A 17,101-nucleotide genomic window follows, 5' to 3' on the forward strand; every position below is an offset into this window, starting at 1 on the left:
TTACATTACGAGCTATTTTTTAAGTTAGACTTGATAGATTATCTTTTTTGTCAAATGTTTTATAATTTTATGATACTATATTTATGATATTAATCTTTTTGTCAAACATGCATTTCATGATGTTCATAGAAATAATGTACTTTTAGTTTTATGATTAATTTAATGAAAATATAAATCAATTATTTTTTATAATATTAGTTAAAAACATATGTTTATTAATTAATATATTTTCAAGAGACAATATATATCGTAAATATTTAATTTAATATCATTTATAAAGATCCTTATTTGTCTAATATACAATTTTAATTTTTAAGAATTAATTTTTATTTTTAAAATTCAATATAACCTTATGATTATACTTGTGCAATCAAACAATACACTTGTAATTATAATGTAATTACATTATGGCAAACAAACAGGTCAGCGTAATTACTAAGTTGTGTAATTATCAGATTGATAATTGCTACCCTAGTAATTACACCAATTTCAATTCCCTGATGACTTTCCAAACAGACCCTAAATGTATCATCGGAATTGAAATATTAATTATATATAGAAAAAAAATACTTTTTTTAGACTATTAAAATGAAAAGCAATAGGCTTAATTGAAATAGAGGAATGTTAGTATTTATGTTCATTTTTATATGTTATGTTTCACTTCACGGAAGACAATTTAATTAATCTTCAAAATTAAATTGAATCAGACTAATTTAATATTTTAAATTTATTTATTCAAAAACTATACAAAAAAATAATAATACTAGCACTACTTCTCATATTAATATAATAATAAAATACATCAATATTGAAACACCCTAAATTCAAAGCGAATTATTAATTTCGTCCTCGAACTATTAACAAGTCTTAAAAACACTCTTATATATCTGACTAAGAGGGTGTTTGGATTGACTTAAAAGTTAGTCAAACCTACTTTTAAATAAGTTTTTTACTTCTGATAGTGTTTGATAAATATAAAAAATAACTTAAAATAACTTAAAATAAGTCAAAAATAACTTAAAATAAGTTAGAAGTGTTTGACAATATCAAAAATGACTTAAAATAAGTATAAAACCAAAAGCCTCAACTTTTTATTTTTTGACTTAAAAGTTAAGTCAATCCAAACGGACTCTAAAACTAAACTTAGATACACCCCTTATCTACCACATGACATAGAAAGTGGCCTCAGTATTGAACTCTTAATAAAAAATGAACACAAATATTGAAAGTATTTAAATTAGTCAAGTAAAATGATATTTTTAACATTGTCAATAATTCGAAAATGAAATTAATAATTAATGGAGAAGGTGAGAATTATTGGTGGCTGCTACTAATACATTTTCTCCATAAACAAATGACAACATGTAAATTAATTACTGTTGCAGTTTGAAAATTTGGGAAAACAATAATAGTACTAATATATAAGATGCCGAATAGTAGCAGAGCTCAGCACACAAATTACAAAAATGCCGCCAGCGAAGCAGCTCCGGGATCTCTTCACGGCAATACTGCTTGTTTTTATTATTGCAGCGGCGGCGAACTTGCCGGTTATAGTACTTTCCGGCGCCGGTGATGTCCGCAGATCGGATTTTCCTGATACTTTCGTTTTCGGTGCCGGTTCTTCTGCCTATCAAGTTAGTTTTTTTAACCATCAATCATTATGTGATTGTTTTATTTAATTTTTAGTATGCATTCAACTAAATCCAACATTTTCTTCGCAGAATATTGCTATATGTATGTGAAAAGTATACCTTTTTGGTCTGTCTTTTTAATTGATCTAAAAAAGAATGACATATTTTACTATTAAGTAATAATTTAACTTTAAAAATGCTCCTTTTAATCTATCACTTATTTTAGATCAGACGTTTCAATAATCTTCCTTTCTTTCTTAAACTTGGTGTGAAATCGAAGTAACTCATACTTTTGACTTGAGATGAAATTTTAGAAAGAAGGATACACTTTTTAAACTTGTCGTCTAAATTAAGTAATAGATATTTGTGTGGTTATAAATCATTTCATTAAGGATAAAATGTATCAAGTCAAACTACATCACATAAATTGAGATAAAAAGAATATTATTTTTTGATCAAAGACCCATCTAGAATTTCTAAAACATATGTTTTAGATGTGAATTGATTCCTTTTCCTCTAGATAAAAACTTAATATTTAACCAAGTGTAACGATCAGTAGCTTTTGGAATATAAGTGGTAACAGATAATATTATATTGAATGTAGATAATAAGTACATGAAATCCCTAGTTATGCAGGGAGACCATACGTTCACGCGCATCATAATTTACACAATAAATACGCTAATAAGATAACTAGAAAATATATTTGTGCATACATGAGTTTTTCAGTGTATAGTGTTGATTACTGATTAGCAAATACCTATAAAATTGATGCTAAACTATGTGCAAAGTGCAATGGTGGAGCCAGGATTTTTACTAAGTGGGGTCAAAATATAAAAAGGTAATTGACACATGAAGAAAGCGGAGAATTCATCTACTTTATATGCATAAAAGATAATTTTAACTTTATTTGTATATAGTGTAAATTTTTAACAAACGATTCACCTGAACCCCCTTACGGTATCCTGGCTCCACCTTTGACGATGTGGTACGTTTATCGAAAGGTTGAAGGAGCAGCATTTGAAGATGGAAGAATGCCTAGCATTTGGGACACCTTTGCTCATGCTGGTTTGTTCTCTTCAATCCTTGTGGTTTACTTTACTAATCTCAGAATATGAAGATATGGTTTCTTTTAGCTTGCTTATTATGGTAGTTTTCGCAGGCTAAATTAATAGATTTGTAATCACATTCACTTTGCTAAATCATATGCTCCCTCGGTCCCAATTTATATGAGTTACTTTGACTTGATACAAAATTTAAGAAAGAAAGAAAAACTTTTGAAACTTGTGGTCTAAATCATTTCATTAAGGTTAATGATCATTTTAAAGTTAAATTGTCTGTAAATATAGAAATGTATCGTTCTTTTTGGAATTGACTAAAAAGGAAAGTGAGTTATATAAATTGGGACAGAGGAAGTAATAATTTTCGAGGATTATTATGGTACAGTATGGGAAAATGTATATGCCCTGTTCGTACTGCAGCAACAAATGACACTAGATTGTACCAACACTAAATTTTTCAGGTATTTATGGAGGAGCCAACGCGGATGTATCTTGTGACGTATACCATAAATACAAGGTCTGGAAGATAGTTCAACATTGAGTTCATGTAATTGATTATCAGTTAGACTGCTTGTTTATTTGCAGGAAGATGTAAAACTCATGGCTCATATGGGTTTGGAAGGGTACAGATTTTCTATTTCGTGGTCGAGGCTTATTCCAAGTAGGCTACATTATCCAACTACTTCGTACAATCGTATCTATGAGGTTGTTATAAGCTTTATATTTCGTCTCATTCGTTGTTTTTGTTTAATCATGTAGATGGAAGAGGTTCGATTAATCCTAAAGGGTTACAGTATTACAACAATCTCATCAATGAGCTCCTCCGTCATGGTTAAAAACAGACCCCCTTATGTGCTAGTTCTTACATTTTCAATTTCAATTTTAAATGTCCGCGTGTTAGTAATAGATGATATATCACTTGTCTGATTATATTTTGTAGGAATTCAACCACATATTACGTTATGTCACAGTGATATACCACAAACGCTTCAAGATGAATATGGTGGATGGATGAGTCGAAAGATAATGTGTGATGAAGATTGAGTACTTCTAATTTTAGTTCATGATTTGGCTACTGTATTCTTTTACATCTAACTGAATGTGTAAAAACTGTTTTGTGTGTCCCTTTTAGCGATGATTTCACTGCTTACGCGGATGTGTGCTTCAAGGAATTCGGTGACAGGGTTTCGTATTGGACTACGTTAAATGAAGTCAATGTGTTCACTATAGGTGGTTATGATAATGGGATCACACCCCCGAATCATTGTTCCCCACCTTTCGGAGCTAAATCCTGTTCCATAGGTAACTCTTCAACCGAGCCATACATAGTAGCTCATAATATACTGCTTGCTCATTCAGCCGCGGTGAGACTATACCGGAGAAAATACAAGGTAGCACCTTCTGAACTAACTACTATTATACTAAAGCCCCAAACTTTTGCTGATAGTGTGAGTGTGTCGCTGCAGTCAACTCAACATGGTTTTGTGGGATTGAATCTCTTTGCATATCGACCACTTCCTTGTACAAATGAAACAGCTGATATAAATGCAGTACAACGAGTTTATGATTTCTACGTAGGCTGGTAAAATGCAGAAGTTTCTTGGTCTATTAGCATCTCTTACCAAGCTGATCTTGTGGAATGTTGTCATAATTCATATTTTCAATGCAGGTTTGCCAATCCCTTAATATTTGGCGATTATCCTGATGTTATGAAGAGGAATGTTGGGTCTAGATTGCCCGAATTCACACGAGAAGAGTCTATGCAAGTTAAAGGCGCTATAGACTTCATAGCCCTGAATCATTATCAAACAATACATGTCAAAGATAGCTCCAGCAGCCTTGAGAGTAAAATCAGGGACTACACCATTGACGGAGCATTCGAACTTATATGTAAGAATAACGACTTACTCTTAACTTGATCTGTTCGATTGACAGTTAAACATAATAGTCATCTTAAGCTTGGTGATCAAGGTAATCTTCTCTTCTTTTACCAAGCTGCTGACGTCAATCAGCTTCGTTCTCCTTTATATATTAGCATGACATGAAAAAAATCACTACTTCAACGTCTTTCTTGTGTTGTTTTTTTGTAACATTATGAATTTGTACAGACACCGAAGAAGATTCTCCACCAGATCAGGTGAGTCTTGCGAACATACATGAATCTATGATGACTTTGCCTTGTTTATATAACTTTTATTTAATTTTTCATTTGACAATTTGTTCAGTTTGAGTATCCAGTGACACAACCAGGACTAGGAGACATATTAGAATATCTCAAGCAGGCTTATGGCAATATTCCAATATATATTCACGAAAATGGTTCTCTTTCTCTCTCTCGCTCTTTGTCATGCTCCGGATTTCTGAGCCTTTTGAAAGTTGGTTTAGAAGCTTTTTTCGCCTAAAGTAATTAAGTCTGAGAAAGCTCGCTCTGATTTATTTTTCCAGGTCAAATGACAAGACGAAATGCTACGTTAAATGATACAAGAAGGGTGGAATATCTGCAAGCTTACATTGGGAATGTGCTTGATGCTATGAGGTAAGCCCTTTTTTTCACACAACACGTTTTTTAAAACAAGTATATCAAGCATTTAAGCATCTCGTCGTTGCAATCTAGTGATCTTAAATGATCAGAAGTGTGTAATCTCCACATGCTCAACAAGTCATCTTAGACTTTTAAGTCCAGTATTGGCAGAGTCAGGATTTTCACTAAATGATTCAAAATACAGAGAAGTAAACACACGAAGAAGCTTAAGAGGATTCAACATCTACTATACATCAATATATGTTTCCGGCACCCCTTGCACCCTCCATCTCTGCCCATGCTTGTAACCACGAAGCAATTATATTTAGACGATATTCATGATGTTCTGTTTCTGTTTTAGGAATGGATCAAACGTGAAAGGCTATTTCGTGTGGTCGTTCCTAGACTGTTTTGAGTTACTGGATGCATATGGTTCAGGATTTGGCTTATACTATGTGGATTTGGATGACAAAGAGTTAACAAGATATCCAAAGCTTTCTTCACATTGGTACACTAATTTCTTGAAGGGGAAAGCCTCCAAACATAGTGAAATTCTTCATTCTTCACAATAAGTATTTTGTGGTTTCATTTGTATCTTCACAATAATGATGTATTATTTCTAAGTTGAGCGGACTCTTCACTTTCGATGCTGCACTCGTGTCGGATTCTCCAAAAAAAATCCGACACGCGTTCGCTGCCATTTTTGAAGAGTCCGAGCAACATAGATTATTTCAAATGTTAGTTGTTTTTTATGCTAATTCTTGCAAAGAGTAATAAGGATTAATGCTAATAGTGAAGTGATTGACATTTGGAGTATCTTAGTTAAGTCTGTCTGTCGTTATACTATTGAACCAAATATATTCCTGCCGTTATGTAAATATTCAAATATGTCCCTATTATTATGGATGGAATTCCTGAAATCAAACAAAAATACCGACTTTCTCCTAAATAATTCACCCCCTCTCCCCTCTTTTGATTCGATCCGGCCCGCTAAATTAAATAACCTATATCAAATTAAATTCAAATGGGAAAACATTTTACTAGGTACTCAAACAAATTATAAGAAAACAAACTTNGGTCGTTCCTAGACTGTTTTGAGTTACTGGATGCATATGGTTCAGGATTTGGCTTATACTATGTGGATTTGGATGACAAAGAGTTAACAAGATATCCAAAGCTTTCTTCACATTGGTACACTAATTTCTTGAAGGGGAAAGCCTCCAAACATAGTGAAATTCTTCAGATTGAAGATGAAGTACTTCATTCTTCACAATAAGTATTTGTGGTTTCATTTGTATCTCACAATAATGATGTATTATTTCTAAGTTGAGCAAACTCTTCACTTTCGATGCTGCACTCGTGTCGGATTCTCCAAAAATACACTACTTTTGAAGAATCCGACACGCGTCCGCTGCCATTTTTGAAGAGTCTGAGCAACATAGATTATTTCAAATGTTAGTAGTTTTTTATGCTAATTCTTGCAAAGAGTAATAAGGATTAATGCTAATAGTAAAGTGATTGATCTTTGGAGGCAACATATATGAGGAGTATCTTAGTTCAAAGCTAAAAGATTTTGTTTTCATGGAGTTCATTCAAGTGTGTTGCTTTGATCAGCTACTCATATCAACAAGGGAAAAGGGTAAAAAATACCCTTACACATTCACTTATTAGTTAAGTTTATCCTTCGTTATACTATCAAATTAGATATACCGTTGCTGTTACGAAAATATTTAAATATGTCCCTATTATTATGGATGGAATTCCCAAAATCAAATAAAATATAGCTTTCTCCTAAATAACTCACTCCCTTCTTTTAATTGGCAAAAGGGTCTAGTGGACCCTTATACTTGACTCAGATTGTAAAGTGGATCCATTTACTCTCCAAAATTTCAACTAGACACTTCAACTAAAAAAAATAGAAATTTTAAACCCTTATGTCAACCAGTGTTCCTCACTCGATCTGACATGAATGCCATATCATATCCACGTCAAAAAGATAAAGCCACGTCATGTCCATCTCATTAATTTAATGGTCACAATGCTATTTTTATATATTTATTTGGCAAAAGGGTATGATGGACCCTTATACTTGACTCGGATTGTAAATTGGATTCTTCTATTCCACAAAGTTTCAACTGGACACTTCAACTCAAACAAAATAGAAATTTTAAGTCCCGTTGACCATTGACCGGCATTAGGTGGCATTAATTTAGCTGAGTTGGAAAGATATGTGTTACACACGCGAAATAAAAGTGTGAATTGATTTTAAAAGTTACTAAAATTGTATAAAAAGAAAAAAAAAAAACCTACCTTAAAAAAAAGGCAAAAAAGAAAAAGAAAACCCCTTTCTTCTTCAAACCCACCCACCCATCCTTTTTGGAAAATAGAAGACTCCCTCCTACTATATCACTATCCTCTCTATTATCGATTATTTTTTCTTGCAATCTCACTTTTCAAATGAAAACTACACGTTCATCAAAAATCCAACAACAAAAATAATTGAAAACGAAAGAAAAAAAACTTCTCCAAATTGAAAGCTCAAATCGAAATCAAAGAAGGATTTTGATGCTACTAATTGTTTCTTTTTATCTCTTTAGAAGCAAACTTTTTTTTTTTTAAAAAATAAAATTTTATCTCTCTTTTAAATTGTAGATACACTTTGAAATTTTCATATTTCTTGATCTTTCTTCTTTCAAGCTTGGATTTTTCTTTCAATTTCAAGCTTTTTGGTATCAAGTTTAGTGTTAGGAGTAGTAGGGTTTGAGTGTTTTCTTCTATTGATGTTAATATCAGTTTTGATGAAATTGTAAGATCAAATGGGGCTGTCAATGGACTTCTTTTGGGTTAGGGCACTTGAGAACAAAGTGAAAATCATTTTTTTAAAAGTAATTATTTGCTTAATAAAATAAATAGGCAAAATGATTTGATGAACCTTTATACTTGTATGCGTTTGTATTTCAAACCCTCCTACTTAACGTTTTGTCAACTAAACCCTTAAACTCGTTAAAACACTATATTTTAAACATTTTTCTCATCAGATTTTTGTGTGTGTAATCCAACCTCTTACACATGTAATTCCATGCCATTTTTCAATGACACATCAGAAATTAAATATTAAGAAAATACAAAAAATCAAAAATTTAATTTTTGTAAATTCTGATTTTTTTTAAATAGTCATGTTCTTCAACCTTCATATATTCTTACAATTTAAGCACCAAATTCATGCCAAATAAATGAAATTCTTTTTTATTTGACTTGAAATTTCAACTACAAGTTTACTAATACAAATCCAACGAGCCTCAATCAGAAATTTGAATTAATTTCACAAATTCATAAGACCTATTTGTTGTTCTTCAAGCTTTCTCAAGCTTATCAATGGAGTTTTCAATTTTTTCAATACCCACCATCACCCTTTACGTTAATGCATATCATACCTCATCTTTTAATCTAACTAACACAAACAATGGTTTCAACTTTTACAATAAAAAAGACTAAGAATTTAGGAAAATGGGGGCTGAACAAAGAAATTAATGGTGGAGTTTTGATTTGTTGCAAAGAGGCGAGTAGGTTGAAGAAGAAAAAGAAAGTGTATGACGAGTGATTTCGAAGAATAAGAGAAGAAAGTTTAGGGTTAGGGGTGGGAAGAGGACTCCGGAACCTAAATAAGCCACAAAAAGATAAAAGTGACCAATATAAGCCACTATTCTAGTAAGTAATTAAAATAGACTTAGTGGAAGAAAAAAATCCGTTTTATGAAATATTCCAAATGTTTTCCGTTAGTCTCATAACGTGTATATTTTAATATATAACAGAACTATTTCTTACACTTTGTAAAGTGGAAGAAAAAATTTCGTTTTACATAGAGGAATATTTTTCACGTTTTGCATTAAATTGTATCTCTTTATGAAACTTTTGCAGTGTTAAGTCATACAATTATATTGATTTGACATATCATAAAAACGGAAAAAATTATTACATTATGTATTTTTATTCTGAAAACTCCTCCAAGTTCTATTTAAGGAAAAAATTATTACATTATGTATCATAAGTGTTAACTTGATTTGATCTATGTAATCATTTGGAACCCTCAAAAAGTCGGTCAACGATTCGTCACTATAGATAATCCACTCTCCACAATTTACTTGTCCTTGTGACAAAAATGAAGTAGGGTATTTTTCGACTATAATCAAATTATAATCAGTACTATATACCCATTCTTTTATAAATTGATGAAAATAAATTTATGATATCGGACATTAATTAAATATTTAGCATTGTGTTTGGAAAGACAATTATGATCATGTATAATTTCGCCATCCCAATAAATCGAAACTCTAACTTTTGGTTTAGAAGACATTTTTTTTGTGATTGAAATGAAGAAAAATAGAAGACTAAAGATGTTGAAGGTACTATGTTTAAATGTCCTTAAATAGAGCTTGGAGGAGTTTTCAAAATAAAAAAATAAAATTACATAATTTAATAATTTTTTCCGTTTTAATGATATGTCAAATCAATATAATTGTATGACAAACACTGCAAAAGCTTCATAAAGAGATATAATTTAATGCAAAACGTGAAAAATATTTCTCTTTGTAAAACATAATTTTTTCTTCCACTTTATAAAGTGTAAGAAAAACTTTTACTTTACAAAGTGTAAAAAATAGTTCCGTTATCTATTAAAATATACATGTTATGAGACTAACGAAAAACGTTTGGAATATTGCATAAAACAAATTTTTTTCTTCCACTAAGCCTATTTTAGTTACTTATTAGAATAGTGGCTTACTTTGGTTACTTTTATCTTTTTGTGGCTTATTTAGGTTCCGGACTCATGGGAAGAATGTTGGAGAAGAAGAGAAATTGGGGTGGGGTGGGGTGGGAGTGGGTAAATGAAGAAATAAGTTTTTTTTTTTGATAAAAAATAATATTTTAAAATAAAATATAGTGTATTTACGCGCTTGAAAGCGAGTGTATTCACACATTTTTCCAACTCAACAATATTTAAGCCATATAGATTTGGTCAATGGTCAGAGGGGTTTCAAATATTGTGTTTTAATAAGTTTAAGGGTCCAATTGATAAAGTATAGAGTAAAAAAGTTTAGAATACAAACGCATTCAAGTACAAGGGTTTATCAGACCATTTCACCAATTTAAAATATAGTAAGAATAAGGGTGGGGGCTATGATCCGATTTATAACTCATTTCAGTTCAATCCATTTCAATCCAAATAATAATGAAAAACTTACATAAATATGTTATATTAAGAAAATATTTTCCATTTGTAGTAATATCATTTTTCCCCACTTATAATACAGTTTTAATATATATTACATAGAACTATTTATAAAAATTATATAATACAAGTTTTATTGATGGATAATATATTTATTGCACATTTTAATACACTTATACTATATTGTTTCAATTATTTTTTTTACCAAACAAGCATAATATATTTTAAAACACTTATAATACATCTATACCGTAATATTGTTATAAATAATGATAAATAAAAAATATCGCTAAAATCAGTATTTATTTATTAAAAAGTACTCAATCAAGTAATTTTTTCAATAGTATTTAAGCGGGTTGATGACCCAATAATTCAACCCATTTTGAGCATTTTGTATTTTGGATAGTTGTTCTTGTTTAAATTATCTCTTAAGAGCAAGAGAGTGCTAAACAAAAGTGTATAAAGTTGATTAAATATTCGATTGCTTCCACTAATAAGTGTTGCTAAATCGACTCATTCATGTAGCACCAAAACATTATTATTGTCTAGTATGATCACAACCACAATAATAACAAAAATGAGTTTATAATAAACTTCTATGCAATGATGATAGATATTATAGTAATATCAAATATTAGTGATGTTAAATAGCCATAAAAAAATGGCCTAAATTTGATCAGGTAAAAAGTCATTATTTCAATTTCCAAATACTTTTTCGCAGGTTATTAAATCAGCATAACATAGAAATACAGGATTATAATATTAATGTGGGACTCTCTTGAGTTGCTATCAACTAGGGTCGGAACTTATGCACTATATAAAATTTATTATTTTTATAATGTGTCGATGTCTATTATGTCTAAAGTGTTTTGAGTTTTAACTGTTTTACTTGGAATATTCTCAAATCATATTAAAAAAATTATTTAAATATGTAGTATAATTTTATTTTTTATTTCAATGCAATGTTTATTTTGATTGTTATTTGAATTCTATTGTATCATATCGTTTAAATTCATCGTTAGGTTAAAAACAATTTTAAAAAATTAAACTTGATCATGACCTGTTTTGAAGTTTTGTACTTAATTCTAGTGGTTTAGTCCTTCACGATTTGTATATAGTGATAGTTAATGATGAATAAATGAAATATCATACCTTGGTGAATGAATAAAATGCGTTTCTTATAAGGCTCAGATAATTCTTTTTTTTTAAAGCTAATTTGATATGGTATCATAATATATGCACGTATCGTGAAAAGGGTGATGATGAATGAAATGTCCCATGCCGATGAAGAAATTATTGTAAAAATGATTCTAGTATCACAAAAAGAAGTATTCATATTATTAGCTAGATTCATTCCTTTTTGAATAACATTGAGTGACTATTAATTTTTGTTTAAATCTAGCGTTTGTTTTTGACAATTGAATCGTATTCTTTATTGTTATTAATCCCTAAATATTCGCCCTTTATTAACAATTCATTAAGGCAATTCTTCATTAGTCTTAAAGACTTGTTTACTTTTCAATATTTGGGATGTTTGATAAAGAGTGGAACTAAGTGGGGTTTGAACGAACTTAATAATTTTTCCGTACACCTTGTATTTGTATTAGAAAATTAAAGAAATATATATGTATATTAACTTGTGATTCCTAACAAAATTGACTACGACTTAGTGGTAAGGAAGGGGCAATGAAAATGTTTTTTCAGGCTAACGTTGTTGGTTTTGAACCCTATTATTATGAAAAAAGTTTTTTNAAGAGTGGAACTAAGTGGGGTTTGAATGAGCTTAATAATTTTTTCGTATATTTTATATTTGTATTAAAAAATTAAAGAAATATATATGTATATTAACTTGTGATTCCTAACAAAATTGACTACGACTCAGTGGTAAGAAAGGGGCTATGAAAATGCTTTTCCAGGCTAACGTTGTTGGTTTTGAACCCTATTATCATCAAAAGTTTTTTTTTTTTTTTTTTAAAAAAAGAAAGAATGCTTTGCAATATTTTTCTCTTATGCTATTTATGCAAATTTCACAAATAAAAATAAAAATTAACAAAAATCATCTTAAAATAAAAAAAAAAGGATTCTCATCTTTTTTCATATCTTGTAGTGCTGGATTTTTCATTCATAAAATCTTTATTGATTGTGATTCTTAATTTCTACTAGAAGAGTTTATTGAATTCCGAAATATACCTATGAAATATTCTTAATGAAAATGTCTGACACGCATCAAATTTTGGTGAATTTCATACAAATATTCGTGAATAAAGTATTTTCCGTAAAATTTCCACCTTGCTAATTTTCTCTATAATAACATTTTCATCCAGTTGTAAATTTATAGTTGTATAAGACAAAATTGAGATATGTTACTATAACAAGCTTTACGGAAGCTACAAGAGTACTTAATAATTGCCAATTAAGAAGCAGAGCCGGCTGCCGGCAGCTCCACTGACACAGAAGAAGGATGACAATTCCGACGAACCACCAGCTCCGACGTATATTCACGGCGGTGATGCTTGTTTTTCCGGTTCTAGTTTTCGGCGTCCGGAGAACAGACTTCCCTGATACTTTCGTCTTCGGTTCCGGTTCTTCTGCTTATCAAGTCAGTAACTTTTATTTAAAATGTACGATTTAACTTATATACACTGACGCCAATAACAATAGTTAACTTGCAAAATGTAAAATAATATACGGTAATAACTGAGTTCACAGTAAAATATTTATCTATATCTAGTGAATTTCATAATACATATGCAGAGTTTGTTCAAAAGCTACTAATTCACGTGAATCCATAACTTCTAAGCTAAGTCCGATTATTATATGGATATACAAAATTTAGTAGCTAATACAGTAGAGAGTAATTACTTGATTCGTGTTTCGTTTTGATGAAAGGTTGAAGGTGCAGCATCTGAAGATGGAAGAACTCCAAGCATTTGGGACACTTTTGCTGATGCTGGTTTGTTCTCTTTAGTCACTTATGATTGTAGTTGTACTAAATAAAAAGATATTTTCGAAGATCGTTATGATAGAGGTACAATTGTAGCTAAATGGTACAAGTTCCATGCCTAAATTTTCATCAGGTGGATATGGAGGCGCTACTGCAGATGTATCTTGTGACGCGTACCATAAATACAAGGTACAGGAGAGGAAACATGATCAATTTAACTTCGAGTTCACATAATTGATGATTAATATGATTGCCTTTAAATATTGTCTATTGCAGGAAGATGTAAAACTCATGGCTGATACAGGTTTGGAAGGGTATAGATTTTCCATTTCGTGGTCGAGACTTATTCCTAGTAAGCTCTTTTGTTCATTTACTTAGTACATATGATTCTGTTATACACTTTGTTTTTCTTTCTCATACTTGATTTTCGCTTTCTATGTAGATGGAAGAGGTTCTGTTAATCCTAAGGGATTGCAGTATTACAACAATCTCATTGATGAAATCGTCCGTCATGGTAAAGATCACATTTCCATAAGCACTAGTTCTAATTTTTTCTGAGTTGAGAAATGATCTATGGCTTATCTGATTGACTCCGTTGTGTTTTTATTTTTCCTTAATTTGTAGGAATTCAACCACACGTTACTCTATGTCATAGTGATCTGCCACAAGTACTTGAAGACGAATATGGAGGATGGATGAGTCGAAAGATAATGTGTGATGCAGAAGAGTACATTTAGTTTAGTTCATGTTTTGCTACACATTTGGAATGATATAACATGATTGTTGATGGTTTTCCTTTTAGCGATGACTTCACTGCCTATGCGGATGTGTGCTTCAAGGAATTTGGTGATAGAGTTTTGCATTGGACTACCTTGAATGAGGTTAATGTATTCACTCTAGGCGGTTATGATAATGGAATGAGCCCTCCAAATCATTGTTCCCCGCCCTTTGGAATGAGACCCTGCCCTATTGGTAACTCATCAACTGAGCCTTACATAGCAGGTCATAATTTACTGCTCGCGCATTCAGCTGTGGTGAGACTCTACAGGAGAAAATACAAGGTGATTCTTTAAACATCGCGATTACTATTTACTAGTGTACTAGATCCCCAAATGTTTGCTAATAGTGTGTACGCGCTCCAATGCAGTCAACTCAACATGGTTTTGTTGGATTAAATCTCTTTGCGTTTTGGTCTCTTCCTTATACAAATAAAACAGCTGATGTAATTGCAGCACAACGAGCTAATGATTTTTACCTCGGCTGGTAAGATGAAGAAGTTTCTTAGCTTATTTACATCTTGACTATCTCAAACATTTAACGTCTAATAAAGTTCCTATCTTCAATGAAGGTTTGTGAATCCATTGATATTTGGGGATTATCCCGATATAATGAAGAAGAATGCTGGTTCTAGATTGCCCAAATTCACGAGACGAGAATCTAAGCAAGTTAAAGGGGCTATAGATTTCATAGCCCTGAATCATTATATGACAGTACGCGTTAAAGACAGCTCTAACAGCCTGGAAAATGATATCAGAGACTTCACTGCCGATTCAGCATTTGAATTTATATGTAAGAACAAATGACTAATGCATCGATCAAAATAAACATAACGTGATCCATTTAATTGTCATTAGAAGACACTATTCAGCTTAAATTTGGTCGAGTGAACCAACGCCAGTTTCTCTTTGTTTGATCTCAAAACTTAATGCTTCTATCTCTTTATTTATGCAGTGAAAAATGGTGGTACACTTCCAGGCCAGGTGAGGCTCGCGACATGTGTGCAATTTACCTTGTTTATGTTTATTTATTTTTCGATTGACAATTTGTTCTGTATCAGTATTCAGTGACAGAACCAGGTCTGCAAGGAGTACTAGAATATTTCAAACAAGCTTATGGAAATCCACCTATGTATATTCATGAAAATGGTTCGTTCCTCTCATTCACACACAAACAAGCCCAATCGTGTTGTTTTATACGCGTAGGCTACCATAAAACAAGTATTCTAAAAAGCCTGGTGTTGTTTGTTTTGCAGGTCAAATGACACCACGAAATGCAACGTTAAATGACACAACTCGGATAGAATATCTGCAAGCTTATATTGGCAATTTGCTTGATGCTGTGAGGTAAGCCCCTCTCCCTGTCTTCACATTACACATTTTGTTATTTAATGAGAGACGCGAAGGTGTTCATCAGAAGTACTCCCTTGACTTCTTCGTATTTTTACTTCGTAGGAATGGATCAAATGTGAAAGGCTACTTCACATGGTCATTTTTAGACTGTTTTGAGTTATTCAACGCGTATGAATCTGCGTTTGGCTTATACTATGTGGATTTGAATGACAAAGAGTTAACAAGATATCCAAAGGTTTCTGCACATTGGTACTCTAATTTCTTGAAGGGAAAAGGCTACAAACATAGTGATAAACTACTTCATTCTTCTCAATGAGTATCTTTTTTCTCAATGCTGTGTTTACAATCACAGTTAGGGATTTCACAAATTTCTCTGTTGCAAACTTTTGCAAATAAGATTGATCGCGTATCCTTGTACAAGGATACGTAGACATTATATTTTTATTTTTCGAATTATAGCCTCAAAGACAAATGCATGTCCAAAAGCCGGGATTTGCCCTGAATACATTGCAAACCTTATATATGCATCCTTGGATCCGTTATGGCTAGTGAGATGTCAATACACCATCAACGACAATGTATTGTATTGTATTATTGTTGGGTCAAAATGACATTTTCCTAATAAACATATTATTGTTTTAAAAAAACACACACATTCTTTTCATAATAAAAATATTATAATTCAGTGTAAGGTAAGATCATAGTAATCTATCATTAATTTTTATTTAGATAACGATAAAATCCTTTTTTTACTGATAAAATAAAAAATATTTTATTTCTTAATATTTTCTGAATTAAAAAAGGATAAACATTTGGTGATATAATTCTTAGTTTTAAATTTAAAATACAACAATCATAAGAACATAAAACATGAAAAGACAAATATACCCCCGAACTATCATAAATGGTATGTCAATACCCTTCGTTATACTTTAAGGATGTATATGTCCTTACCGTCATTCTTTTGGGTTGTATATATCCTTAAAACTAACGGATGGACACGTGGCATCATCTAAATGATTTACCCGATTTTATTTATTTTTTTACCCAAAAATTAAAAATCTATCCGACCCACAACCAAAATGGGTGGTGCCAAAATCCACTCTTCATTTTCATCAAAAACCATCCCTTTATTCTTCTCAACCCACCATAAGTCCATTACCATGGAATCAAAAACTCATTTTTCAAAAAAGAAGATGCCTTGTGCACTAAAACTACTTTTTTCATCACTTTCACTTCAAACATTGTACCTTCCATATTCCATTCAGCTTCAACATGTAACATCCCCGACAAGTTATGTCAATCGTGTGTCTTTCGAATTCTTTAAATTTATAGCTTTATGCTTGCTGGCCAAAAAAAATAAAAAATCTTCATCTTCATTTAGCACTGTAGGAATCTAGGTTATTGGGTGTTTTGTACATCATCTATTTCAAAAATATTTTCAACACCTTTCAATAATAACAAATCGATTTGAATTTTAAATTTTCGATTTGATTGTAGACCCACTTTAAAGCTTGAAGCTTTGTCCACCAATGGTGGTAGTATTTTCTCAAATCCTTTCAACAATAACAAATTGATTTGA

General features: G+C 31.3%; 1 protein-coding gene across 6 annotated transcripts; it reads left to right on the forward strand.

The window, feature by feature from the left end:
* The first annotated feature begins 1,325 nt into the window (after positions 1 to 1,325).
* Positions 1,326 to 15,849, forward strand: LOC125871004 (beta-glucosidase 11-like). Of its 6 annotated transcripts, XM_049551578.1 has the most exons (14): positions 1,412 to 1,634; positions 2,636 to 2,699; positions 3,154 to 3,209; positions 3,278 to 3,353; positions 3,452 to 3,523; positions 3,633 to 3,720; positions 3,825 to 4,083; positions 4,159 to 4,274; positions 4,362 to 4,582; positions 4,801 to 4,829; positions 4,918 to 5,011; positions 5,138 to 5,228; positions 5,575 to 5,717; positions 6,401 to 6,542. In XM_049551578.1, the coding sequence occupies exons 1-14, from the start codon at positions 1,467 to 1,469 to the stop codon at positions 6,487 to 6,489; spliced, it is 1,566 nt and encodes a 521-aa protein (XP_049407535.1). In that variant the 5' UTR covers positions 1,412 to 1,466; the 3' UTR covers positions 6,490 to 6,542. The 6 variants fall into 6 exon arrangements, with proteins under 6 accessions (XP_049407532.1, XP_049407535.1, XP_049407531.1 ...); XM_049551575.1 differs by lacking the exons at positions 3,278 to 3,353; positions 3,452 to 3,523; positions 3,633 to 3,720; ... (6 more) ...; positions 5,575 to 5,717; positions 6,401 to 6,542 and adding exons at positions 13,667 to 13,742; positions 13,833 to 13,904; positions 14,015 to 14,102; ... (5 more) ...; positions 15,423 to 15,513; positions 15,622 to 15,849 and having other exon boundaries at positions 1,326 to 1,634; XM_049551574.1 differs by lacking the exon at positions 6,401 to 6,542 and having other exon boundaries at positions 5,575 to 6,034.
* Positions 15,850 to 17,101: the final 1,252 nt, after the last annotated feature.

The sequence above is a fragment of the Solanum stenotomum genome, chromosome 7, assembly GCF_019186545.1.
Source record: "Solanum stenotomum isolate F172 chromosome 7, ASM1918654v1, whole genome shotgun sequence".
Lineage (NCBI taxonomy): Eukaryota > Viridiplantae > Streptophyta > Magnoliopsida > Solanales > Solanaceae > Solanum > Solanum stenotomum.

What these genes read in the sequence shown, in the direction of transcription:
- LOC125871004 (XM_049551573.1), top strand. Translation starts at nt 1,467, where the DNA reads ATGCCGCCAGCGAAGCAGCTCCGGGATCTCTTCACGGCAATACTGCTT. An exon ending in GGACACCTTTGCTCATGCTG is followed by an intron (nt 2,700 to 3,153) that starts GTTTGTTCTCTT and finishes TAAATTTTTCAG; the next exon opens with GTATTTATGGAGGAGCCAAC. An exon ending in AATGTGCTTGATGCTATGAG is followed by an intron (nt 5,229 to 5,574) that starts GTAAGCCCTTTT and finishes TTTCTGTTTTAG; the next exon opens with GAATGGATCAAACGTGAAAG.